Below are 27,500 nucleotides of genomic sequence, written 5' to 3' on the forward strand. Positions count from 1 at the left end.
CTCTCTCTCTTTCTCTCCTTCTCTCTCTCTCACTCTTTCTTTCTCTCTCCTCTCTCTCTCTCTGTCTCTCTCTCTCTCTGTCTCTCTCTCTCTTTCCTCTTTCTCTCTCTCTCTCTCTCTCTCTCTCCCTCTGTCTCTCTCTCTCTGTCTCTCTCCCTCTCTCTTTCCTCTGTCTCACTCTTTCTTTCTCTCTCCTCTGTCTCTCTCTCTCTGTGTCTCTCTCAGTCTCTCTCCCTCACTCTTTCTCTCTCCTCTCTCACTCTCCCTTTCTCTGTCTCCCCCTCTCTCTCCGCTCTCTCTCACTCTCTCTGTTGCTCACTCTCTCTCTCTCTCTTTCCTCTCTCTCACTCTTTCTCTCTCCTCTCTCTCCCTCTCTCTCTCTGTCTCTCTCTCTCTCCTCTCTCTCTCTGTGTCTCTCTCTCCCTCTCTCTCTTTGTCTCTGTCTCTTTCCTTTGTCTCACTCTCTCTCTCTCTCTCTCTCTCACTCTCTCCCTCTCTCTCTCTCGCTCTTTCCCCTGTCTCACTCTTTCTCTCTCCTCTCTCTCTCTCACTCTTTCTCTCTCACTCTTTCTTTCTCTCTCCTCTCTCACTCTCTTTCTCTCTCTCCCCCTCTCTCTCCGCTCTCTCCCACTCTCTCTCACTCTCTCTCCTCTCTCTCTCTGTGCCTCTCTCTTTGTCTCTCTCCTTCTCTCTCTCTGTCTCTCTCTCTTTCCTCTGTCTCACTCTTTCTCTCTCCTCTCTCTCTCTCTCTCTCTCTCTCTCTGTCTCTCTCCCTCTCTCTGTCTCTCTCTCTCTCTCTCTCTCTCTCTCCGCTCTCTCTCTCTCTCTCACTCTCTCTCTCTCTCTCTCTCTCTCTCTCTCTCACTCTCTCTCTCTCTCTCTCTCTCTCTCTCTCTCTCTCTCCGCTCTCTCCCACTCTCTCTCTCACTCTCTACCTCTCTCTCTCTGTCTCTCTCTCCTCTCTCTCTCTGTGCCTCTCTCTCTGTCTCTCTCTCTGTCTCTCTCTCTCTCCTCTCTCTCTCTCTCTCTCTCACTCTTTCTTTCTCTCTCCTCTCTCTCTCTCTCTCTCCTCTCTCTCTCTGTGCCTCTCTCTTTGTCTCTCTCCCTCTCTCTCTCTGTCTCTCTCTTTCCTCTCTCTCTCTTTCTTTCTCTCTCCTCTCTCTCTCTCTCTCTCCCCCTCTCTCTCTGCTCTCTCCCACTCTCTCTCTCTCTCTCTGTCTCTCTCTCTCTTTCTCTCTCTCTCTCTCTCTCTCTCTCTCTCTCTCTCAGGTGTATCTGCCTGTTCCATCATCCATGTGCAGGACCTCTGACTAATCAGATAATTGATCATTAGTGTAATTGAGGGGAGGACTCTATGCCATAAAAGGAGGTCTTTAAGACGGCTGGAGAGGGAGGGTGTGTTTATAATCTCTCGTATTAAAGTGTGTTTGTTTTAGGTTTTTTATCAGTAGTTCCTTCACTCTAGTTTACATGAGCTTGTCTCCTGTGTTGGGGGAGAACTTTAGTCGTGGTGTTTGACCTGAAGGCTTTTAACTGTATTTAACTAGGGACTGCAGCTCTTGTGCTGCCTGCATGCTTTGGTTGGGTGTTTTACCAGCACTAACTTTGTTTAGAGGAGACTTTGTCTCTGCCAGCATGAACCCCCGACCTCAGCTTACAAGAGCTCAAGGTCAGAGGGATGTGCAGCCCATAGAAGTCTACTCTGTCTAGCTCCTGGGTCAGAGGGTGTGGGTGAGGTTCTGTCCTTCTGTCCTGTCCACAGTCTGATTCTTCCAGTGTGGTACTGGATATCTGGACATTGCAGCACAGCATTTTTATTACTGTTGGTTTTTATTACATAGTAACATGAAGACTTTTATCTGTTCCTCATCCTTTCATCCATGTTACTGACCCAACAGTGCTATAGGCCCAATGCGGGGTCATAACAGAATATATATTGATGGGTCTTATTTTATTTTATTAGTTGTCTGGACTTCTAATCGTTTGATTGAAATGCAAACAAGAAATTTGAAGTAATTGGACTTTCAGTGTTAGTTAAATATCCCTGCTGACCACCAGTGAATGAAGTCCAGTGTCTTATTTCTTATTTCTGGATCTTACCTGTGACTGAAAGATCAACTCCACCTCTACCTTGATAGTTTCCTCCAGGTTCGTCTGTTAGAAATCTGAAGTAATATTTACTTTGATCAGTTTCTCTCACATCCCTCAGTCTGAGAGTGCAGTCGTGTTGTTTATCTCCGAGGTACTGAACTCTGCCTCTGTACTCTAGATCTTCTAACAGATCAGGAGGCTCTGAACCTTGACCCCACTGTTTGGTCCAGAAAGTTCTTAGGACTACAGGATCACTTGGATATGTGTAAGTGCAGCGCATGGTCACTGTAGACCCCTTTAGAGCACAGATAGACTGATCTTTGTAATCCACACCCCACCCATTCTGAGCAACAACTCCTGCAACACAAAACACAGAAATGTGTAAATTCTCACTGTTTGGGTCTCAGTCAGTAAAAATGCTGCATAAAGTCTCCACTTCAGCTCATTTCTAAGACGGTTCATTTCAGCTGAGTTTGAATAATCAGCTGCACAAAAAGCACAATGTGACAAATCCACAGTGGATCTTGTAGCAGGGTGGAGTGTGTGTGAGTGTGTGGAGGGGAGGGGCAGCACAAGTGACCACAGTATCATATATAATAATAAACTCATAACTGTACAGAGTTCAGTGAGAAGTAGCAGCTCAGACTCACCAGAGATGAAGATCAGAACCAGCAGAGAAACAGTCAGAGACATTCTGAGTGAGATCAGCAGGTCAGCCTGTGTGATCATATACAGTAAGAATGTAATACATGTAGAAAATCTTCATTTAGAGTCTAAAATGCTGTTTCAGACGTCAACATCTGTAAAAACACTCATGATTACAGAATAAGAGCTCTGAGTTCAGACGTGCAGTTACTTCTTTGTCTTTTACATTGTCTCTTTGTGTTGTTCTGTAGTTGGTGTCAGTCCATATTAGGACCTCCCAGTTAAAGCTGCTTTTTTCTGGAGAAAAAGAAAACGGCGTTTATTAAAATCACTGCTGCTGCATCCTGTGGTGAACAAAATCCTCCAAAGATGAAATGTTTTGTCCTGTGTTCATGTTTCTCCTCACTGTGACTGAATCCTCTGAACTGTGAAAGTATTTAGAAGTCAAATTGTGACTAAAGCTAAACTCTAAAAACACTGTCTTGTTTTTTGTTCTTGTCCAGTTACTGAGTTCAGCCTGAGGGGTCATTGTACTGGGTTATTTCCACAGTGCGGGATAGTTCTCTTTATATGGAGCTCAGCTGCTGGGTTAGTGACTGTCACAGTTGGCTGTTTACACAGGAGGGCACTATGGGCAGTGTGTGTATAACAACATCCACCAGCGGCTCAGCTGGTACTACACGTTGACCAGGGTTGGGACAGCTACTGAAAAATTACTAGTACTTTCCCAAAATGTGCAGCTGCTACAATTTAGCTGCTTTTCCAGAAAGAGTGGTGTCTACTTCTTAGCTACTTTGAAAGTTTTCGACTGTCAGAACGTTTGTGAATCTCCACCTGACACACCAAACAAGCCCAACTGACCGTGTGATCAAGACACTGCATTTAATCCTGTGCCAGAAAGAAACGACTGAAAAGCTGCAAATCTACAAACAGATCACCAAAAAGTCCAACCAATCAAACTTACACACCCAAAGGCGTGATATCCAACAACAATTAGGACTGAAGGCAAAGTCAATCATTCCAGATCTTTCTCAACAAAACCCAACAAAAACAACCGACAAACCAGGGAATTTTGTGCAAAGCTCTGTCAACTGTAGAAATAAAACCTTTCAGCAAGATACGCTGATCATAACGTTCTGACCACCTCCGTCTTTCAGCTCCACTTACTGTATAGCTGCACTTTGTAGCTCTACAGTTACAGACTGCAGTCCATCTGTTTCTCTGGTACTTTGTTTGACCCCTTACACTGTGTTTATTGTCAGCACTGCAGTAACATTAATGTGGTGGTGGTGTGTTAGTGTGTGTTGCGCTGGTCTAAGTGGATCAGACACAGCAGTGCTGCTGGAGTTTTTAAACACTCAGACCAGCACAACACGCACTAACACACCACCACCACGTCAGTGTTAGTGCAGTGCTGAGAATGATCCACCACCCAAATAGTACCTGCTCTGTGAGGGTCCATGGGGGTCCTGACCACTGAAGAACAGGGTAACAGAGTATCAGAAAAACAGATGGACTACAGTCTGTAACTGTAGAACTACAAAGTGCAGCTATACAGTAAGTGGAGCTGATAAGATGGACAGTGAGTGTAGAAACAAGGAGGTGGTCCTAATATTGTGTCTGATCGGTGTATGAACTGATATTCAGAGTCTTTATTAAACTTCAGCAACACTTTAACTTCAGAATCCTCATCAGTGACTGTGGCTCTGTTTGTGGTGAGAATCAGGCCTGAATAATCGCTCCACTGCTGCAGAGCATAATACAACATAATAATCCTCCTTTACTGTAAAATCATTATAACACACAGTTCTAACACAGTTTAACAATAAAAGATCTTAAAGGCTGGAGTTAATGTAAAACTGCTAATTCACCCTTTAACCCTGAAGATCAGTGCAGACTGCTGGTCACCATAGCAATGCAGATAACGAAACAGCAAAGGGAGAGAAGACGAACATCTGTAATTTGGAGGTGAATGGACTTATTTACATTTATAATCAGTCTGATACATTTAATCTGCAGCAACTCACGAAACTTAAGTCAGCTTATCGTTCTCCTGCTTGGTTTGGTTGTTTTGACCGGGACGTCAGCAGAGTCTCACCATCTGGCTGCATCTGACAACCACGATGGTGAGACTCTTTCTTGCTACTCTGAGCACGAGTGAGGAATGAAAAGCAAAGGCTGTGTTATACACAAACAGGAAGACCCAGAGCAGAGCATGAAATAGTCTCCTGGACTGGGGACCGAGTGTGAAGAAAGAGGAGAAGGTGGCGGACAATGAGAGAAAAAGCTTGGACCATCAGGAATAATCCGCTCACGCTTATGGCTGAGGAACTTCTCAAACTTGCAAAGAGTGTAAGTCCAGTCGCAGGGAAGGATCTGTCCATGCTTGAGATGGATGAAGAGGAAAGCTGCCTTAAACACATGCAAGATTTCATGTACAGTAAGACTTTGTTGAGTCTGAGGATGCAGGAATATGGACAGAGTAATATCAAAATATTCCAAGAGCTCATGTGCACTAAGCAGCAAGACAATGAAATGCCACAGCAGTCCGTGTTTTGTGTGATAGAACTCAAGCAAAAAATCTCACTCTCTTCTAAATAAACTTGACACAGATGAAAAATACATGATATTTTCCCTAAAAGCTGATGGACATAGAAGAGCTGCTGCAGAATCGATTGCCAAGCCAACAAACAGAACCATCATACCAGCACTGTCACAGTAAGGACCATGGAAATCATACAGCTGCTCTCCTTTCTGGCAAAATAGCAAGACCCACTGAGAAGGAGAAGCCGATTGGGAGCTTCATCCGAGATGGAAAACCTTCCATGCATTATGGTTCTTTTAGGACTGGTACAGAAACTGTCATGCCAGCAGGATAAGTACCCTTCCAGTATGGACCCATCAGAAACTTCAGTATGGACCCATCAGAAACTTCAGTATGGGCGCATCAGAAACTCCAGTATGGACCCATCAGAAACTCCAGTATGGGCCCATCAGATACTCTTGAAGACAACGCACAACTTGCAAAGCTAGAGTTGGAGATGATCTACTGGAAATGCAGATCTTCAAGAAACCTTTTGTTACTAGACCTGTCTTTTAGTTCATCATAGGACCAGACAGCAGAAATTGCCATTAATTTTGTCACCACCTACATACTGATGAAAGGACTTCAGAGACATACAGAAGTGATCCGTATTAGACAGTAATACACAAGTTAAATACTGAATTGGAATCAAGCCCATTAATAGCTCATGTCAACCATATAGATTTGGGATCTTATCAGTAATTAATGTTCATGCACACTGCAAAGTATAACGTCCAGCTTTCTTTTATTCAGTGAAGTTACTTTTCTAAGCCCAAAATCAAACAGAATGGGTTTTAATCAACTTCCACCTCCAAAACATTTACAATTTCCTGAACTGATCTTGTTTAATGTTAAATATTCATCCTGAGCACAATTTAAAACTGAACTACTTTTGTGTGATTTCTGAAAAGCCATGCAATAAAACCTCCATTCAGCTACCAGAGTGTCTCAGCGTTTCTCTTACATTAGAAATGACCACGAGGGACAAACAGCTCATAACAAAACATTACAAATGTATCAGTTCATATTTCTCCCCATTAAACTTTGATACATAAAATACTTTCTACTCGTTTCACAAACAATAAGAATCTTTCCAACCTGCATTAGGCGACGTCCTTTCCCTGAAGCTGAAGAACGACTGCAGAGAGCAGGAGGGGCTCTGACGATTTGAGCTATTAAACTGTAACTGGTTAAAAAGTGTTGCTGACTTTCTCAAATACGCTGCCTGTTCTCTTCCTCGTTTCACTGGATCTGTCATTGCTTCTGCTAAACTTACTGCAGTCAAACCACCGTGTGTGGTTTCCTTCTTTAGTTCCATGTAAACTCCACTTTATGTAGTCGTGATGTCTTGTTTCTTCATCAGATGAATTAAAATGAAAAATCACAGATCCTTGATGAAGCAATCAAAAGATCTGAGAAATGTTCTTCAGTGCAGAGGAATATCAGCAGTGACGTTAGGAACATCTTCAGCTTTTGACCCTCACTGTTCTTGTGGTCTGTATTCGGCATGGGGGCCATTTCTCACACACATCTCATTAGCATGATCAGATGACACTGCTCAGAGTCTCTGGTGCTAAAACCACAATCCTGCACAGACAAACAAAACATAGGGTTGTCATGGTTCTGCAGAAATAACTGCTGTGTGCTGATCAGACTGACAGAAAGAGGAACATACAGAACACTGAGCTCGAGGTCACCACTGGCCACATGCTGCACCATGATGGCTACAACTCTACACACAAAACCCCCAACACAGAATAACACAAACACCATGTACACACAACCTGAACCAGTGAACAACACGAGTCGTGCCTTTTCAGGAGGGGACACACAAACCATGAGGCTCTGGATGTGGTCATCTGCATAGCCACGCCTCCAACACCTCAGCTGTCAGCGCCAGCCAGTATCAGAATGCTGCACCGCAGTAGGTTATAGTTTAACTGTGCTAATGCTAATCTGGGTGAAAGCTCAACAGATCACCCTGAATTGGGCCACTGTGAACCAGCCCAAGTGGGTCCACATCACTCAACCCACAGTGGACCTTGAAGGGCTTCTATTTGGGCAGAATAGCACAGGGTCAGCACACAGATGACCTAACACAGGCCCACTGTGGGTCTCTCCACACTGGGTCCACACCAGCTGGTCACCAGTGGGCCCTTAATGGATTTGGGTGGGCGGTGCACCACAGGGCTAATCCACAGATGACCTGACACAAGCCCACTGTGGGTCTCTCCACACTGGGTCCACACCAGCTGGTCCACAGTGGGCCCTTAATGGATTTGGGTGGGTGGTGCACCACAGGGCTAGTCCACAGATGACCTGACACAGGCCCACTGTGGGTCTCTCCACACTGGGTCCACACCAGCTGGTCCACAGTGGGCCCTTAATGGATTTGGGTGGGCGGTGCACCACAGGGCTAGTCCTCAGATGACCTGACACAGGCCCACTGTGGGTCTCTCCACACTGGGTCCACACCAGCTGGTCCACAGTGGGCCCTTAATGGATTTGGGTGGGCGGTGCACCACAGGGCTAGTCCAGAGATGACCTGACACAGGCCCACTGTGGGGTCTCTCCTCACTGGGTCCACACCAGCTGGTCCACAGTGGGCCCTTAATGGATTTGGGTGGGTGGTGCACCACAGGGCTAGTCCACAGATGACCTGACACAGGCCCACTGTGGGTCTCTCCACACTGGGTCCACACCAGCTGGTCCACAGTGGGCCCTTAATGGATTTGGGTGGGCGGTGCACCACAGGGCTAGTCCTCAGATGACCTGACACAGGCCCACTGTGGGTCTCTCCACACTGGGTCCACACCAGCTGGTCCACAGTGGGCCCTTAATGGATTTGGGTGGGCGGTGCACCACAGGGCTAGTCCAGAGATGACCTGACACAGGCCCACTGTGGGTCATTTTATTATTTGGTTTTATGAAAGTCAGTGAGGTGTAAGTTTTACTAATGTATTACGTTTAAAAATTTCATTGAAAAATCATAATTTCTTGTTAAAACATTAAAGAATTATTTTAAAAATCTTGAAAAGATAATTCAGTGCTGAAGAGTGTCAGCAGTGTCATGGGGAACATTTGGTTTGTGTTTCATATCTCAGTGAGTTAAGCAGCTGCAGTACAGCTTCCTGTTTTATTTTCATGGACACATCAGATACATAAAGACCCGGTGTGTTGTTTTTAATATCTAACAGGTAAATAAGAAACAAAGCTACTGTTACACTCAGATACAGAGCCCCCCCTCTCTCTCTCTCTCTCTCTCTCTCCTCTCTCTCTCTCTCACTCTCTCTCTCTCTCTCTCTCTCTCTCTCTATCACTCTCTCTCTCTCTCTCACACACACACACACACACACACACAAACATTCTCTCTCTCTCTCACTCTCTCTCTCTCTCTCTCTCTCTCTCTCTCTCTATCACTCACTCTCTCTCTCTCTCACTCTCTCTCTCTCTCTCTCTCTCTCTCACTCTCTCTCTCTCTCTCTCTCTCTCTCTATCACTCTCTCTCTCTCTCTCACACACACACACACACACACACAAACATTCTCTCTCTCTCTCACTCTCTCTCTCTCACACACACACACACACACACATTCTCTCTCTCTCTCTCTCTCTCTCTCTCTCTCTCTCACACACACACACACACATTCTCTCTCTATCTCTCACACACATTCTCTCTCTCTCTCTCTCTCTCTCTCTCTCTGTCTCTCTCTCTCTGGGTGTTTTCACACTTGGGCTGTTTCAGCATCAGAAGTGGACTCAGACCGCTGAGTCATGGTTTCTTCTGCATATGTGAGCAGGCCAAACAAACTCAGACCCCCTAACTGGCCCCAAAAACGACCCGATCGGTTCATTTGTAGTTCGTTTTGAGGTTTGATTAATTTGTATATTGTGAAAACAAAACGGCCCCAGTCCGCTTTAGCTTTGCTTTATGGTGAAGACCTCGAGGCTCAGCACACACACAGCCACAGTCTTCAGCACTTCAGCAGGTAAAACAGACCAGGGTCATTTAAAAGGTTCTACTCAGGATGAAGTCTGTCAGTGATGTGAGTCAGGCAGCACAGCTGACATAGTAAAGCGATAAGATGCGAGAGCTCGTGTGATTTTACCCTGTTAAAGGCTCGAGCTGGGCTACGGGACCACGGCAGACCCGCCGGGCCATTTTTCCAATTATGCGCGATGCAGTTCAGCCAATCGTTTCAGCGCGGCCAATAGAAGAACAGCAGGCAGTTCTGGTGGTTCTTCTCGTCGCCTGAGAGGTCGGGTTTATCAGAGAACACTGTGCAACCGGGATTCCTGTGAAAGGGGTCCGACTTCTAATGGAGTGGTGGTCTGAACAAGAAGTGGTCGGGGATCAAAGGACCAGTAAGAAAACTCATTTGCATTTGGTTCCCTTCCAGGTTCACTTTAACAGAACCCGGTTCGGTTCTTTTAAAACTAACTATATGTGAAAACACTGTCTGACAGGCCTCACTGATGATGATGTCAGAGCTGGTTTGTCATCTACTGCTGGTTACTGCTGCCATCTAGAGGAATGTAGTTATAATTACAGGCACCCTGGGCCATAAAGCCCATCACTGATTAATGACCATATTAAATGATGTACTTGGTAACTCACAGCCTTCAGTCAGGCGTTCATCTGGAAGCACAGAGAGTGATATAAATATGAAGAACGGTTGATGTTATTTAGCACAGAAATAGGAAGATGAACATTTTGAAGTGATTTAGAAGAAACTTTATTTTTAATATCAAACTCACAATAAAAGAAACCAAAGGCACATTAAATTACAGAAGAACTGTTGTAGCTTAATATTGCAGGAACTGTGTGAAATTAAAACAAGTGTGAGGAACCTGGATGGAGTCAAAACAAAGAAACTAATCCTGACCTGTTGAATCTTCACTGTAACTACAACCAAAACAAAAGAAAACAATCCTGACTTCAATGGACTGGTTTAACTACAATCCCTAGATACACTGATATACAGAACAGACTTACAGAATGTTTAACACAGTGCTAACAAACAATAACACAACAGAAATAAAACCAACATCTAATAATTAAAGTAACATCTTAAGTGTTAGATCATTTCACTGCCCACCAAATGTAAGGGGTTTATTTCCACTGCATAGTGAGCACATCATTAATGAGAAAAACAGCTTCAGCTTTATTTATACAGCACCTTTGTATATTTAACTGGAGCTAACAAAAAAGTTCACACCAATTGCAGGACCCTATCAGTCTGAGAAGTAGTGCTTCCTCCAAGACATGAGAATCACCATCTTTTCCCACAACGTCATTGGATCAGAGCTGGTATTCTGTCCCCCATTCAGGGTCAGTTATTCAGGTTCATCATCCACCTAATGGTCATTTGTGGTAGTGCAGGGAATTATTTGTTTGAGGCAAGGCAGCCTCCCTTTTGTTTTCAGTCTAGCTTCAGTGCACATGGACTCACATTCTCCTTTTCTGCTTGAGTCTACAGAAATATATGCCTGTAAGTTCAAAAATCGTAGAACTTAATTGCTGTTAGCACTTTTAAGAAGCATAAAACTTAGGATTTGTATTTCTTTGGTAGTGGATTCTTTGGATATTTTGTGTTTAATCCATGCTGTATCTGTTCATTGGTTAGCTAGTTAGTCTAGGCTGCTGCACTACAATACTATGCTAGCTTTGGTAGCTCTTACCTCACTGTAGTTATTTTAATGTTAATTAGCATCTGCACATATTTACACAACCAGTATGGCTAACTATTTACATAAACAGCTGATTTGAATCAGTTCCAACTCAGAGATGATGATAAAGGTGTAATATCCATCTCATTTGTGCTTATGGTAAAAATACATTTTGTATTTGTGTTGGTATTTACAGTTTTACATGTACGAATGAAAGCAAAGAATCAATTAAACAACAAAGGGTGTGAATGAACCTGAAGTCCTCAGTAAAGCCACTCCTTTTACGAAGTTTGATTCTTGTAATTCCTGTTAGCTATCTGTCTAGCTTTTGCTCACAGACGCATCTGCGAGGGCAGAATAGATGGTTTATGGGGAGCCTGGCTTCTTCCTATTTCCCTTATTATATCAAATACATGACTACAAAGGGCACCTGTGAGCAAGTCCTCAATAAATGAGGGTGAATGGAGCTAAAAGGCTAAAAACAAGTTAAAATAGTTTCTAATCACTCACCAGAACTTTTCTTTCATTTTAGATTAATCAAGTAGATGGATATATTTCACTAAAACAGCAAAGAAACTCACCTGTATGTTACAGCATATACAGCAAACAGGTTTTGAGCAGCAGGACGCTAACATTACTGCTACTGAGTGCTGATTGTTTGGCGAACAGAGCCGCTCATTGTTTATTTGTGCTCAGTGACGTCATGACTGTACATGAAGCACTATTTTAAACTCATTTAACTTCAAAAGCTCTTAGAAATTTAACAGCAGTGTGTAAAAATTTATGCTGTTCTATGTTCAGGAAATGAATGGATTGTTTTACATTAAAACGTTTAAGCATTCATAAACTATGATTTTACTCAGAGTCTCCATCTAAGCTCATTTTTGGACTTGCTCAGGAGCGCCCTCTAGCGTTTGAGAAACCCTGAAGACATTACAGAGTGGTAATTCTCCTTTATACAAGTTCTCTAACTGGAAGATAAAAGAAACAGTCCTTCACTAAGCCCCACCCCATATCAGTTGTCTATTGTCCAATCACAACTTGGCAACTGTGTCTAAGGCCATGCACCTCTAATAAGCCTTGAAAACTGCATTATGCCGCATGGTTTATGAATTTGGACTGTGATCTATAATGTTTATCACAAAGCTACATGGATCATTGTACCAAATACTTTCAAACTCCAGTGCCACAGAGAACAACTGTAATAAATGAAGTGTTGAGACACAGTAATGAGCTTAATACATACAAATGATCATTTATAGGGTAATTTTTATGGAGAGGAGGCCCTACATTTCAAACTACTGAAAATTATATTCACATTTTTTGTATTTAAAGATATTTTTGATTTTTTATAATAAAAACATGAAAAATTTAGCTTAATCATTTTTAAGTGAAATGTTGTCCCATGTCTTCATGTCACTACCTAATGTCACGATTGGCCCCTTCCAGTCCTGTCCATGTCCAGTTTGTTTTGGTTTTCTAGTCCTTGTTTCATGACTCCACCCCTGATTGTCTCCACCTGTGTTTGCATCTGTCCCTTGTCACCCTTAGTGTATTTAAGCCCTGTGTTTTCCCCGGTCTGGTTACTGGTCTCTGTTTGAATCTCTGTCTGTGTTGTTGGTTATTCTGGTTACTGTGTGTTGTTTGAACCTGTTTTCTGTTGGTCTGTCATGTCTGCCCCCCCCTTTAAATCCATGTTGGTTCATTTTCATACACATATGATAAACTGATGAAACGATGTGGAAGATAAAGAAACTAATAAAATGTATTTCTATTAGGGACTTTAACGCGTTAATTTAGATTAATTAATTACAAAGACTTCAACGCGTTAAAAATTTTATCGGAATTAATCACAGTTGTATTTAAAGTTTGGAACCGGAACCTTTGTGTATTCGCGTGTTCTAGCACGCCTGTAAATCTGATGCACAAGCGACATCCGTAAACAACAACGATGGACGACGAAGCCGCTTCTCTTGGTCCACTGAGGGAAACTTTAGCTTTAGAAAACGTCCTGATGGGACTTTAGAAAAGACTTACTGCTGTGCAAGTTGTGCAAAAGGAGTTTGCTCATCACTGAAGCTGCTCGAGCCTGAAATACCAGCTCAATGCTAAACATGTTGCGGCGAGCAAAGCCGCCCCCACAGCTGATTACAGCGCCCCCAGCAGGGGTAAATAACCGCCCCAGCAGGGGTAAATAACCGCCCCCAGCAGGGGTAAATAACCGCCCCCAGCAGGGGTAAATAACCGCCCCAGCCAGCCCTCACTGGACCAGGTGACAGGTTTCAGGGCCAAAATCTAGTCAAGGTCTGAAAAATTAAACAACTCCCTGCTAAATTGATCGCAGCAGACTGTAGACCGCTGTCGGTGGTCGAGGACAGGGGGCTACAGTCTGTGTTAGATGGCGACATCGGACCCTGCTCACGAACTCCCGTGTAGGAAAACCATGGCGAGTAAGATCAGGCAGCTTTATGATGAAGTAAAGCAATAAAAACAAGACATATTGAATGCAGGTGAATGTGTTGCTTTGACAGGGGACCTTTGGACTTCCGCCAGCAAGTCTAACTACCTTGGCGTTTATGGCAATAAACATCTTTCACTGTAGAGAAAGTCAACAACAGACATTATGCAGTAAACTGCGCAGACCATTTTTTCTGTAGCTGAGTCCTGGAAAATTGAGCAAAAGGTTACAACAGTTGGCACCGATTGTGCCGCAAGATAGTGGGTCATTTCAGACACAGTCCAGCCAACACAATGGAACTGTATAAAGAGCAAAGGGCACTTGACCAGGGAAATGAACCCCTAATCCAGGATGTTTCCACAAGGTGGAAGCAATAAACATGTTTGTTGTTAAGAATATACGTGTATTCATTCAAAATTTTAGTAGCAAAATCATTTTTGTAATTAATTGCGATTAATTAATTACAGACCCTGTAGTTAACTCAATTTTTAATCAAGTCCCATCACTAATTTCTATTATACTATTGTACATGTTGTTATATTTTACAAAATGTAAATATAAAAGAGTCTTCAGATATTTATTACACCATAATTAACAGTTTTCAGTAACCTGACAGAACTAGTCTGATTAAGCCGGGGAATCAATCGTTTTCTACTTGGTGGGTCATTTCCCATCTCTACGCTGTTCTTAATGTGTGTAAATGATTCTGAAATGAAATATTTTAGGTGTCAGACGGTGAAAATTAGTCTTTTTTTCTTTTTTTTTTGTATTCCTTTTTTGTATTGGTTGTGTTGTGGGACTTTTATTTTGAAAGGTGGTTTCAGGATCTCTGATTACCCAGGATTGACAGCAGGTGATCTCCCTGGAAGCGCCATTGACTGGCGGGTGAGTGGACCAATCGCTGTTTGCTGTTGTGATGGCGCAGCCTATGGGGATTGTTGGGGGGCTGGACCAATGACTGTTTTCCGGTTTTAACCGGAGCTGCTGCGTTAGAGACAGACAGCCAGAGACAGACAGACACAGAGACAGATAGGGACAGAGAGAGAGCGTGGGGCGGTGGGAAGCGAGGACACGGCAAACACAGCACGGACGGCGAATAAAGGCGAGGCTGGGATCTGGCAGCGGTGACAGTGTTTGGTACGCTGGGGTCGACGAGCGGTTACCAGGAGAAGTTGCTGAGCGGAGCCTGCACGGAAGCGGGAGCGAGGCTGCCGTCTTTGGACTTTCCACCCAGGCTTGGAGTACTGGGGGTTTGGGTTTCCCGACTCCCAGGCAAATCGTGAGTATGTCTCTTTTACGGGTGGAAAAGTGTCCATATTGAGTGCTAAGGGTGCGGAAGTGGCCCAGAAAGAATTGAGTGGAAGTTATTGTTTGCTGTGTGGCCAGAATACTGCTGCTATCTCTTTTGCCGCAGCTGCCTCGTGCTTGAGCGTCACGTAGAGCCAGCGTGGGTGAGGAGGAACCTCAGCGTGGAAGCTGTGATCCGTCCGCCATTGCCGCCTCATGGACTGCTGCTTGCCAACTGGTGTTGCTTTTACCTTTCCCTAATTAAATGAGGATCGGGATTTTATGTGGGGGTTTAAATGTGAGGGTTGGGATTACGCTGTGTCGAATTCAGTTGTTTTTTTGGTTTTGTTGCTGTGTTTTGGGTTTGCTGCTGTGTTTTTGATTTCATGGTGTTTTTTTTTTGGTTTTGCTATTGTGTTTAGGTATCTTGTTGGGGTCAAGTGGCCTGTGTGTAGTACGTAAATTGGGTGGGATTTTAGAGTGGAGCTGCAGCTTAGTTTTAGAAATACGGTCCAGAAATAAAGTGTTTGGGTTTTTTTTCCTTTTGCTCCTTATGCCAATCTGCTCTGGATTAACCCTGATTTTGTTGTTATCGAATGGAAGTTGAATAAATTGTGTTGATTGGGAAAGTTTGTGGTTACTCATTGCTGCTCACCCCCGGTTACCCAAAGGACCTAATACAAAGCTGGTGTTTTTTTAATTAACAAGAGTTCCTGGGACTCTAATTTCCCAGGTGGCGTAGTCGGATAATTTCTTGTGGCTCACCAGTGTCACACTCAGGCTGTGTTCACATTACCAGGCTGAAGTGGCACAAATCTGATTTTTTGCCCTGCAGTGACTCAGACCTGATGTTTTCAGAGCTGTGTGGACACGCAAATCAGACCTGAGTCACTGTCATATGAGGTCCGAGATTGGATACGTATCCGATTTGTGGCCATGTGACCTGAATGTGACCCTCGGCGTGCGCCGTCATTCAGCGTTACTCTGGCAGCAGCGCCGAACAGAAGTCAAAGCCTGTAAACGGTGGAAAAGCAGCTCGTCTCACCTTTTCCTCCTTCATCTGGCTCTAATAATGAAGCTGAGAGCTGATCAGAGTTAATGATCTTCTCAGCGAAGCTCGTTCTGCTCATTAGTTTGTGCTGATGATGCACATGAGGGTCATTTCAGGACGCCGGTTCACCACATTAATGACAGATTTGAATCACTTACCTAAACGAGTGTGTTGCGTCTCCTAGGGGTAAGACGCACAAAGAAACAAGACTGTCCACCCAAACGCCAGACCAAAACAAACCAAAATGAGAGATATTAAGAACACATCAAATACTTGTTTGACAGTTTATTCAATGCTTTGCTCTTTCCTTCTGTCATCGAACTTATTCTCAACAAGCCACTGAAACAAAAAACAAAACAAAAGAAACAACTTCAGGGAGACCCAAGGCCCAAAACAACAAACAAAAGAGCCTAATAACAATAAAAGAAAAGTAACTTACCTAACAAAAGAAAAAGAAACTACAACAACACCTCCCTCACTACACTACCGGTAAACAAAGCCCAACAGGTCAAACAAAAAGGGCAGGTCAGCCCTACGTTTCCTTTATAAAAAAAAGAGAAACAAAGCCACTATAATATCTTTACTGGCCCACAGAAAACCGGTCTGTGGACTGGCGGGCAGCCAGGGGAGCGGAAACGAGTGAGGCTGAATAAGAGAACCGCTCCGTATCGCTCCGACATCAAAGGCTTTTTATAACCGGCACCAGCAGGAACAGCCAATCATACGCCGGGAAAACCGAGACGTCAGTCACGCAGCAACAAGGTCCACCTGAGAACACTGAGGGACAGGGAAAGAAAAGGGAACCTCCAAACACAGGACACAACATGTGTGAACCATCGAGTCAGAGAGAACTGATTTGAGCAAAACTCGGATTTGAACAACGAGGCTTGTAATGTGAACGTAGCATCGGCCTCTTCCCACTAACTAGGCCTCCCAGTCTCAGAGCTCTACCGGTCTGTGAGGGTGAGTCCCAGCACCTGCTTCCTCTGAGACACACAGCATCACTGGGCGATAATAGAAGATAAACAGTTCATTCATTTTCACACTAAAGGGTCAGAGGCTCAGTCAAAAACTCTCTCTCTCTCTCTCTCTCTCTCTCTCTCTCTTTTTCTCTCTCTCTATCTGTCTCTCTGTCTCTCTCTCGCTCTCTGTCTCTCTATCTCTCTCTCTATCTCTATCTCTCTTGCTCATCTGATTTCGATGGGTGGTTCACTTCAGTTTGGGTGGTTTCCATGGTGACAGTTTCAGTGTTTGTTTCTGACAGTCTGAAAGAAAAAAACAGACACAAACATACATATACATTATCAAGCTGACCCAGTTTCAAATGTTGTTATTATTATTATTATTATAGTAAGGCAGGCTTTCAAGTAGTGTAACTGTCTAAGTGTTGCCCCCATCATCAGGAGATCATGAGCTCAATCCTTGGTGATGCTACAGTCATCTGTGGCTGGGAGTCCAAGACAGCACAGCTGGCCTCGCTCTCCCTGGGTGGGCTGGATGTTCCCCCATCTCCCCCCAGTGTGATGCTAGTCAGCACATGCATTTGTTAGCTGGTTCTCCGAGCACGTTCAGCTGTCTAATGATGCATCAGTGGCAGTTCATAAAGATACGGTGGCTCTTCACAGGTCTCAGAGGAAGCCTGTGTAAGCTTTCACACTCCTAGTGCTGGTGGTATCATGTTACTGGGGGAGTTCTAACTAGTGGCTGTTGGATATGACCAAAAATAATTGGGGAAAAATATAATAATGATAATAATAATAATAATAATAATAATAACTGCTATCCAGTGATCCAACGATAAAAAAATGACATCGGCAGAGCAAAGAAGTCAGATCTGTCCCAGTTCAACCTCCACAGATGATGATGGTGTGAAGGAGCCTCCAAAGTGGAGACGCTGCTGTAGCTTAAAGTCTATCAGTTCCAGCAGCTACAAAACACTCATCAGTACAAGTGGATTCACTCACTGCTAGAGTGTCGTACTCAGGAGAGCGAGACTGAGGATCCAGAGCTGAGTACAGATCATCAGAAGGACTGCAATGAACAGTCTGTGTGAGGGAAAGAGAGAATGAAGCAGAGGAGGGGAAATGAAGAAATGTGGACTTTGTAGGAATTCTTTATAAATCTGAACGTCTGACTGAACTGAGTTTCTGAAGGGACACTTACTGCAAGTGTGTTGTACACATCATCAGAGGACCTGGACACGGGGTCGAGAGCTGTGTACGTGTCGTCCTTAGCATTAGGGTCAACGTTCTGGAGAGAGGAGAGTTGGAGAACATGAGCAGTTTGGGTTCTCACTGATAAACATCAAGAACAGATCATAGATTTTATTCATATGTAAGGTCCACACACGAGATTAAGGAAATTCTTCTGTGGTGTTTCCCGTCCTCAACCCCTACTCTCTCAGCACTGACACAGGCATGAAGCATCTGGCCAGCGTTTGCAGTCATGTTTCTATGCCATGTTTAAGTGTGCTGTGGTGGTATATGTGGTTGTATTTATCTGTAAATTTCTGATTATCAGGAATTCTATTCTGATTACTGCCTACTTTAAATTTTCTCGCTATATTTAACCCTTTGTTTATAACATGAAGCTAAAAGCAGAGATGTAACAGTAGCGAGTGGGTTTAGGTGAATTTAGAGCTGGACTGCTGGCTGATGGAAGGACACAGGTGGATGAAATCACTCTGGATGGTGAGGGAGAGCCTGATGAGAGGTCTGATGTGTGAGTCACGTCACTGTTTTAACCCTTTGTTGGAATATGAAGGTTGAAAGCAGAGCAATAATATCAGGATTGTGGGTGATCTTCTGCACCAAATTGCTCATTGATGCTGACATCACAGCTCAGTGATGTCATGCTCACTAGTTTGGACCAGGTCTGCTGAATGATCTGATATGTGTATCATGTCTGTAGCTTAAACTGTTTAGACGTTATGAAGCCTAGAATTCAACCACACATTTTACCCTGAGCTAAAACAAAAGGAAAGATGTCACTAAATCTCAAACTGCTGAACATGTTCTTGTGTAGTAACTGACTTGCCTGTGTCTGGTTTTTATCATCAGCTGAACTGCCTCTTCTCTTTCTCCTGAAAAGTAACAGTATAGAAAGTAATCATTTGAATATTAACAATAATATTGTTCATAAATTACCAGAGAAATTGTGTAGATACATTAAAAATCCTGGTTCCAATGATTAAAAACTTTAAAATAAGGTCTAATAATCTACATTAATGTTCATATTTTTAGCTCTTTGTGAAGATTTGTTTACTTACCTTACACAAAATACAGCAATGATAACAGATAAACATCCACATCCAGCTGTGACTCCAATAACTGCATATAGAGCTGAATTCCAGACCCCTGTGTGCAGATGAGTGTTAAAGTTTAAAGTGATGCTAATTACTATGAATGTTATTAAATGTTATTCAGGCTGTGTTTTCCATCAATAACACCTTTTACAGTCACTGCAGCTGATTTCTGAGATCCGTGTTCATTCTGAGCCTCACAGTAGTAGGATCCTCTCTGTGGAGCCATGTAACTGTGTCCAGATCCTACAGGTGAGCTTCCACCTTCTTTAAACCAGGTGTAGTTCTGCACAGGTGGGTTTGCATCACTGCTGCAGGTCAGATTCACTGAACTGCCCTCTGCTGTTTCACTAGAGGGACTGATGGACACTGAGACGCTCTTTGGAGGATCTAGAAGTCACAGAAGAACTGCATGATGTAGTCATCACATGATAGTAAATGTTTATAAAAGAGAATTTCTACAAAATAATGAACAACTGGAACAAATAAACACAAACTCACACAAAACATTCAGAGTTAGAGCTTCAGAGAGTTTCTCTCCATGTTCATTACTGGACCTGCACTTGTATTCTCCACTGTTCACAGAGCTGATCTTCTTCATTGTGTAAGTTTCTCCTTTTCCTACTGATGATGTTCCTTTAATCCAGTTATATTCCACAGGTGGGTTTCCATCACTGCTGCAGGTCAGAGTCACTGAACTGCCCTCCAGTATTACACCAGAGGGACTGATGGACACTGAGACGCTCTTTGGACCATCTAGAGGTAGAAAGACACGTCACACTTTATGGAGGTGCTTTTCTGTTTAATTAATCAAACTATAAATGTAGTGTAGAAATATGTTTTATATATTTTATTACAGACGCACATCATTCAGTTCAGCGTATGAAGATCACTGTTCTTCCAGCTTTTAGATCAGTTTTACCAAAGACTCTGAATGAAACTTTCCCAAATGTTTCTTGGTTCTTTAAGGATGAATAAAAAACTAATGACTTCATGAGTTCAATCAGACGTACACAGTTAAGGTAGGTGATGGTCTTTACTAAAGCCTCTTTAATTAAACTAAAACCCCTGACAAAATGCTCTGGTGACCCGAGTCACTGACTCAGACTTGACTCATGACTGTCTGATGTGCACGTCTGGATCTTTTCCTCAGTTTAAAACTGAAATATAAACTATTATTACTGCATTATATATACAGACTAGCACATAACATAGGAAGCGTCAGGAGGAGAGTAGAGAGGTTTTCATGCTCTTACAGCAAAACTTTAGCTAATCCCAAAGTCCTTCATGAGCTCAGGAGTGTTAGAGCATGAAAACATGAAAACATTCAGTGAACAGAATCTGCAGGACTGAGATTATTAACTATAGTTTCACAGTTAAAGTGTGTGAGTTCTGTCTGTACAGATATTACAGTGCCATCCTAATGGATATTTACTGCAGGTACTCAGTGATATATTACTGTCTAAAGAGATCAGCTGCTGGGCTGAGCTTCATCACAGACAGTTCAGCACGAAGCCTCAGCTTAGTTTGTGTTCTGAGACTGAATGAATGAATCTGTACTTACATCTCACATTAAGAGTGACCTCAGGAGAATTCTGACCCAGTGCAGCACAGCGATACCTGTCCTTATTATCACTGCTGACCAGCTGCAGGTGGAGTGGGTCAGTACTGAAGGATGAATAACGTCCATTTCTGTACCAGGTGAATGTTGGTCTGTAAGACAGACTGAAGCTGGTTTTACATGTGAGAGTGACTTCATCTCCCTCTATCACTCTCTCAGGAACCTCCACCTGGAGATCTGAGAACCAGAGAAAACAAACTCACACTGTGGAGACTCACACTCGCTGAGTCAGCTGGGTAAATCTAAATCATGAAGCTGGCAGCAGCTCAGATTTGACCACTGGACATAACATATAAATCTACAGTGATCTGAGGGAGATTAACCGTTATTACACATTAGCACATTAGCAGTGTGAATTTCCCCTGTTGTGGGACTAATAAAGGATTATCTGATCAGTGAGATCAGACTCTGACTCTGAACTGCTGTATAAATTGTGGTTCTCCAGTTATAAGCAGTGATTTCTCATGTGTGCAGTGAAGACCTAATGCAATCTATTTCAGTTCAGCGTATGAAGATCACTGTTCTTCCAGCTTTTAGATCAGTTTTACCAAAGACTCTGAATGAAACTTTCCCAAATGTTTCTTGATTCTTTAAGGATCAATAAAAAACTAATGACTTCATGAGTTCAATCAGACTTACACAGTTAAGGTAGGTGATGGTCTTTACTAAAGCCTCTTTAATTAAAGTAAAACACTGGACAAAGTGCTCTGGTGACTCGAGTCACTGACTCAGATCTGACTCATGACTGTCTGATGTGCATGTCTGGATCTTTTCCTCAGTTTAAAACTGAAATATAAACTATTATTACTGCATTATATATACAGACTAACACATAACATAGGAAGCGTCAGGAGGAGAGTAGAGAGGTTTTCATGCTCTTATAGCAAAACTTTAGCTAATCCCAAAGTCCTTCATGAGCTCAGGAGTGTTAGAGCAGGAAAACATGAAAACATTCAGTGAACAGAATCTGCAGGACTGAGATTATTAACTATAGTGTCACAGTTAAAGTGTGTGAGTTCTGTCTGTACAGATATTACAGTGCCATCCTAATGGATATTTACTGCAGGTACACAGTGATATATTACTGTCTAAAGAGATCAGCTGCTGGGCTGAGCTTCATCACAGACAGTTCAGCACGAAGCCTCAGCTTAGTTTGTGTTCTGAGACTGAATGAATGAATCTGGACTTACATCTCACATTAAGAGTGACCTCAGGAGAGTGAAGGTTCTGATCCAGTACAGCACAGCGATACCTGTCTGCATCCTCCCTGCTGACCGGCTGCAGGTGGAGCTGGTCAGTCCTGGAGGATAAAGGATGTCCATTTCTGTACCAGATGAATGTTGGTCTGACTGTCAGACTGCAGGTGGTTTTACATGTGAGAGTGACTTCATCTCCCTCTATCACTCTCTCAGGAACCTCCACCTGGAGATCTGAGAACCAGAGAAAACAAACTCACATTGTGGAGACTCACACTCACTGAGTCAGCTGGGTAAATCTAAATCATGAAGCTGGCAGCAGCTCAGATTTGACCACTGGACATAACATATAAATCTACAGTGATCTGAGGGAGATTAACCGTTATTACACATTAGCACATTAGCAGTGTGAATTTCCCCTGTTGTGGGTCTAATAAAGGATTATCTGATCAGTGAGATCAGACTCTGAACGGCTGGAGAGGGAGGGTGTGTTCAGTGTGTTTATAATCTCTCGTATTAAAGTGTGTTTGTTTAAGGTATTTTATCAGTAGTTCCTTCACTCTAGTTTACATGAGCTTGTCTCCTGTGTTGGGGGAGAACTTTAGTCGTGGTGTTTGACCTGAAGGCTTTTAACTATATTTAACTAGGGACTGCAGCTCTTGTGCTGCCTGCATGCTTTGGTTGGGTGTTTTACCAGCACTAACTTTGTTTAGAGGAGACTTTGTCTCTGCCAGCATGAACCCCCGACCTAAGCTTACAAGAGCTCAAGGTCAGAGGGATGTGCAGCCCATAGAAGTCTACTCTGTCTAGCTCCTGGGTCAGAGGGTGTGGGTGAGGTTTTGTCCTTTGGTCTATTTTATTAGTTGTCTGGACTTCTAATCGTTTGATTGAAATGCAAACAAGCAATTTGAAGTAATTGGACTTTCAGTGTTAGTTAAATATCCCTGCTGACCACCAGTGAATGAAGTCCAGTGTCTTATTTCTGCTGATGGATCTTACCTGTGACTGAAAGATTAACTCCACCTGCACCTTGATACTGTCCTCCAGTTTGGTTTGTTAGAAATCTGAAGTAATATTTACTTTTATCAGTTTCTCTCACATTCCTCAGTCTGAGAGTGCAGTCGTGTTGTTTATCCCCGATATACTCAGCTCTGCCACTGTACTCTAACAGATCAGGAGGCTCTGAACCTTGACCCCACTGTTTGGTCCAGAAAGCTTTTTGGACAACGGGACCACTTGGATATGTGTAAGTGCAGCGCATGGTCACTGTAGACCCCTTTAGAGCACAGATAGACTGATCTTTGTAATCCACACCCCACCCATTCTGAGCAACAACTCCTGCAACACAAAACACAGAAATGTGTAAATTCTCACTGTTTGGGTCTCAGTCAGTAAAAATGCTGCATAAAGTCTCCACTTCAGCTCATTTCTAAGACGGTTCATTTCAGCTGAGTTTGAATAATCAGCTGCACAAAAAGCACAATGTGACAAATCCACAGTGGATCTTGTAGCAGGGTGGAGTGTGTGTGAGTGTGTGGAGGGGAGGGGCAGCACGAGTGACCACAGTATCATATATAATAATAAACTCATAACTGTACAGAGTTCAGTGAGAAGTAGCAGCTCACCAGAGATGAAGAGCAGAACCAGCAGAGAAACAGTCAGAGACATTCTGAGTGAGATCAGCAGGTCAGCCTGTGTGATCATATACAGTAAGAATGTAATACATGTAGAAAATCTTCATTTAGAGTCTGAAATGCTGTTTCAGACGTCAACATCTGTAAAAACACTCATGATTACAGAATAAGAGCTCTGAGTTCAGACGTGCAGTTACTTCTTTGTCTTTTACATTGTCTCTTTGTGTTGTTCTGTAGTTGGTGTCAGTCCATATTAGGACCTCCCAGTTAAAGCTGCTTTTTTCTGGAGAAAAAGAAACGGCGTTTATTAAAATCGCTGCTGCTGCATCCTGTGGTGAACAAAATCCTCCAAAGATGAAATGTTTTGTCCTGTGTTCATGTTTCTCCTCACTGTGACTGAATCCTCTGAACTGTGAAAGTATTTAGAAGTCAAATTGTGACTAAAGCTAAACTCTAAAAACACTGTCTTGTTTTTTGTTCTTGTCCAGTTGCTGAGTTCAGCCTGACGGGTCATTGTACTGGGTTATTTCCACAGTGCGGGATAGTTCTCTTTATATGGAGCTCAGCTGCTGGGTTAGTGACTGTCACAGTTGGCTGTTTACACAGGAGGGCACTATGGGCAGTGTGTGTATAACAACATCCACCAGCGTCTCAGCTGGTACTAGACGTTGACCAGTTTTGGGACAGCTACTGAAAAATTACTAGTACTTTCCCAAAATGTGTAGCTGCTACAATTTAGCTGCTTTTCCAGAAAGAGTGGTGTCTACTTCTTAGCTACTTTGAAAGTTTTCGACTGTCAGAACGTTTGTGAATCTCCACCTGACACACCAAACAAGCCCAACTGACCGTGTGATCAAGACACTGCATTTAATCCTGTGCCAGAAAGAAACGACTGAAAAGCTGCAAATCTACAAACAGATCACCAAAAAGTCCAACCAATCAAACTTACACACCCAAAGGCGTGATATCCAACAACAATTAGGACTGAAGGCAAAGTCAATCATTCCAGATCTTTCCTAACAAAACCAACAAAAACAACCAACAAACCAGGGAATTTTGTGCAAAGCTCTGTCAACTGTAGAAATAAAACCTTTCAGCAAGATACGCTGATCATAACGTTCTGACCACCTCCGTCTTTCAGCTCCACTTACTGTATAGCTGCACTTTGTAGCTCTACAGTTACAGACTGCAGTCCATCTGTTTCTCTGGTATTTTGTTTGGCCCCTTAAACCGTGTTTATTTTCAGCATTGCAGTAACATTAATGTGGTCGTGGTGTGTTAGTGTGTGTTGTGCTGGTCTGAGTGGATCAGACACAGCAGTGCTGCTGGTGTTTTTAAACACCTCAGTGTCTCTACTGGACTGAGAATAGTCCACCAACCAAAACACCAACAGCATCCTGTGACCACTGATGAAGGACTAGTCCGACAGGATGTCCAACACAAACTGTGCAGCAGCAGATGAGCTGTCGTCTCTGACTTTACATCTACAAGGTGGACTGACGAGGTAGGAGTGTCTAATAGTGTGGACAGTGAGTGGACACAGTGTTTAAACACTCCAGCAGCACTGCTGTGTATGATCCACTCAGACCAGCACAACACACACTAACCCATCACCACCACCACATCAGTGTTAGTGCAGTGCTGAGAATGATCCACCACCCAAATAGTACCTGCTCTGTGAGGGTCCATGGGGGTCCTGACCACTGAAGAACAGGGTAACAGAGTATCAGAGAAACAGATGGACTACAGTCTGTAACTGTAGAACTACAAAGTGCAGCTATACAGTAAGTGGAGCTGATAAGATGGACAATGAGTGTAGAAACAAGGAGGTGGTCCTAATATTGTGTCTGATCGGTGTATGAACTGACATTCAGAGTCATTATTAAACTTCAGCAACACTTTAACTTCAGGATCCTCATCAGTGACTGTGGCTCTGTTTGGGGTGAGAATCAGGCCTGAATAATCGCTCCACTGCTGCAGAGCATAATACAACATAATAATCCTCCTTTACTGTAAAATCATTATAACACGCAGTTCTAACACAGTTTAACAATAAAAGATCTTAAAGGCTGGATTTAATGGAGCTGCATCTGACAACCACGATGGTGAGACTCTTTCTTGCTACTCTGAGCACGAGTGGGGAATGAAAAGCAAAGGCTGCGTTATACACAAACAGGAAGACCCAGAGCAGAGCATGAAATAGTCTCCTGGACTGGGGACCGAGTGTGAAGAAAGAGGAAAAGGTGGCGGACAATGAGAGAAAATGCTTGGACCATCAGGAATAATCTGCTCACGCTTATGGCTGAGGCACTTCTCAAACTTGCAGAGTGTCAGTCCAGTGGCAGGGAAGGATCTATCCATGCTTGAGATGGATGAAGAGGAAAGCTGCCTTAAGCACATCCAAGATTTCAGGTACAGTAAGACTTTGTTGAGTCTGCGGATGCAGGAATGGCCCAGCTGTTAGAGTTAAATGATGTCATTGGTACCATCTTTTACTTCAAAGCTGGTGTAGATGGTAGGGTTGATCTGCATAATGCACTTGGAGGCCAGGTTAATGTAAATGCTGATAGTACTGTGATTAGTGCTCCTCACACAAGCCACACAGCCACATCCAGCTAATCCTTCATCAGCTACTAATCTACTTCATCCAACCACAGCTACTCCTGTCAAAGCTACACCTGGTACTGAGACAGAGCTGCAGAAAATGCTTTCTAGTTATGCCGTACTTAGTAAGAAGGTACATGATCAGCCCCACCTCACCACCCACACTTCCATCACCATCACAGCCCGTATCACAACCCAGTGATGTTCAGCTAAACACTATTCACACATAACACGTGATAGCATGGGCCCCCTTTAGGATCTTTCATTGCTTCAGCATCAACAGTTTAAGACTCAAGGTAGACAGATCAGTGACCACGGCTCAGAAATGAGCTACAACAACAACATATGTACACAAATTGAAGAAGGCATTAAGGAGCAGTTCAGTGATGCTGAAATAGTGCCGGGTGTTCTCAGAGGTATCAGGTCTGGAAATCTGAAGACATGTTAAAGCACAAGTATGACTAAACTGTTGAGGAGCTTAAAGACTCTCCAGTCCCACCTAGGTGGACAGAGTAATATCAAAATATTCCAAGAGCTCATGTGCACTAAGCAGCATGACAGTGAAATGCCACAGCAGTCCGTGTATTGTGTGATAGAACTCAAGCAGAAAAATCTCACTCTCTTCTAAATAAAGTGAGACAGATGTTAAATACAGTGTGACCACATGATATTTTCCCTAACGTGGTCTACCAGGGCCTTGAGCATGAGAATGTTAACCCGGAGCTTTATCCCCTGCACTTGAACTGAAAAGTGACTGATGAAGCCATCCTAAAACAAATGATGAAGATAACAAATGAGGTAAATGAGAAACAGTGGTGTTTGAGACTAGTTGTGTGCCAGAGATGCGTAAACATGCATAGCACATGGTATGAAGGTACATCTCAGATTGAAAAAGGAAGCTCACATTGATCATCCAACATTGATTTGCTCCAGCTGAGAAGAGAGAGAAGCTGATGAACATAGAAGAGCTGCTGCAGAATCGATTGCCAAGCCAACAAACAGAACCATCATACCAGCACGGTCACAGTAAGGACCATGGAAATCATACAGCTGCTCTCCTTTCTGGTACAATAACAAGACCCACTGAGAAGGCAATCCGATTGGGAGCTTCATCCAAGCTGGAAAACCTTCCATGCATTATGGTTCTTTTAGGACTGGTACAGAAACTGTCATGCCAGCAGGACAAGTACCCTTCCAATATGGGCCCATCAGAAACTCCTGTATGGGCCCATCAGAAACTCCTATATGGACCCATCAGAAACTCCTGTATGGGCCCATCAGAAACTCCTGTATGGGCCCATCAGAAACTCCTGTATGGACCCATCAGAAACTAATTAATGTTCATCCACACTGCAAAG

At 43.3% G+C, this 27,500-nt stretch overlaps 2 protein-coding genes across 2 annotated transcripts in view; both read right to left on the reverse strand.

The window, feature by feature from the left end:
* LOC119264669 (B-cell receptor CD22-like) overlaps positions 1–6,487 on the reverse strand; it is a 26,653-nt gene extending 20,166 nt beyond the window's left edge. Inside the window, exons 1-3 of the mRNA XM_037543291.1 lie at positions 6,419–6,487; positions 2,742–2,808; positions 2,101–2,448 (exon numbers count right to left, since the gene is read on the reverse strand). Of these exons, the coding sequence (XP_037399188.1) occupies positions 2,101–2,448; positions 2,742–2,808; positions 6,419–6,424 (421 nt within the window). The 5' untranslated portion in view covers positions 6,425–6,487. The remainder of the gene's footprint in view (positions 1–2,100; positions 2,449–2,741; positions 2,809–6,418) is intronic.
* Positions 6,488–16,899: 10,412 nt separating this feature from the next.
* LOC108414818 (B-cell receptor CD22-like) overlaps positions 16,900–27,500 on the reverse strand; it is a 37,338-nt gene continuing 26,737 nt past the window's right edge. The window contains exons 11-20 of the mRNA XM_037543292.1: positions 23,530–23,639; positions 22,904–23,242; positions 21,899–22,138; positions 19,589–19,843; positions 19,235–19,477; positions 19,055–19,142; positions 18,823–18,868; positions 17,950–18,036; positions 17,751–17,831; positions 16,900–17,051 (exon numbers count right to left, since the gene is read on the reverse strand). Coding sequence (XP_037399189.1) covers positions 17,031–17,051; positions 17,751–17,831; positions 17,950–18,036; positions 18,823–18,868; positions 19,055–19,142; positions 19,235–19,477; positions 19,589–19,843; positions 21,899–22,138; positions 22,904–23,242; positions 23,530–23,639 — 1,510 coding nt within the window. The 3' untranslated portion in view covers positions 16,900–17,030. The remainder of the gene's footprint in view (positions 17,052–17,750; positions 17,832–17,949; positions 18,037–18,822; positions 18,869–19,054; positions 19,143–19,234; positions 19,478–19,588; positions 19,844–21,898; positions 22,139–22,903; positions 23,243–23,529; positions 23,640–27,500) is intronic.

This window comes from Pygocentrus nattereri, chromosome 12, assembly GCF_015220715.1.
Source record: "Pygocentrus nattereri isolate fPygNat1 chromosome 12, fPygNat1.pri, whole genome shotgun sequence".
Lineage (NCBI taxonomy): Eukaryota > Metazoa > Chordata > Actinopteri > Characiformes > Serrasalmidae > Pygocentrus > Pygocentrus nattereri.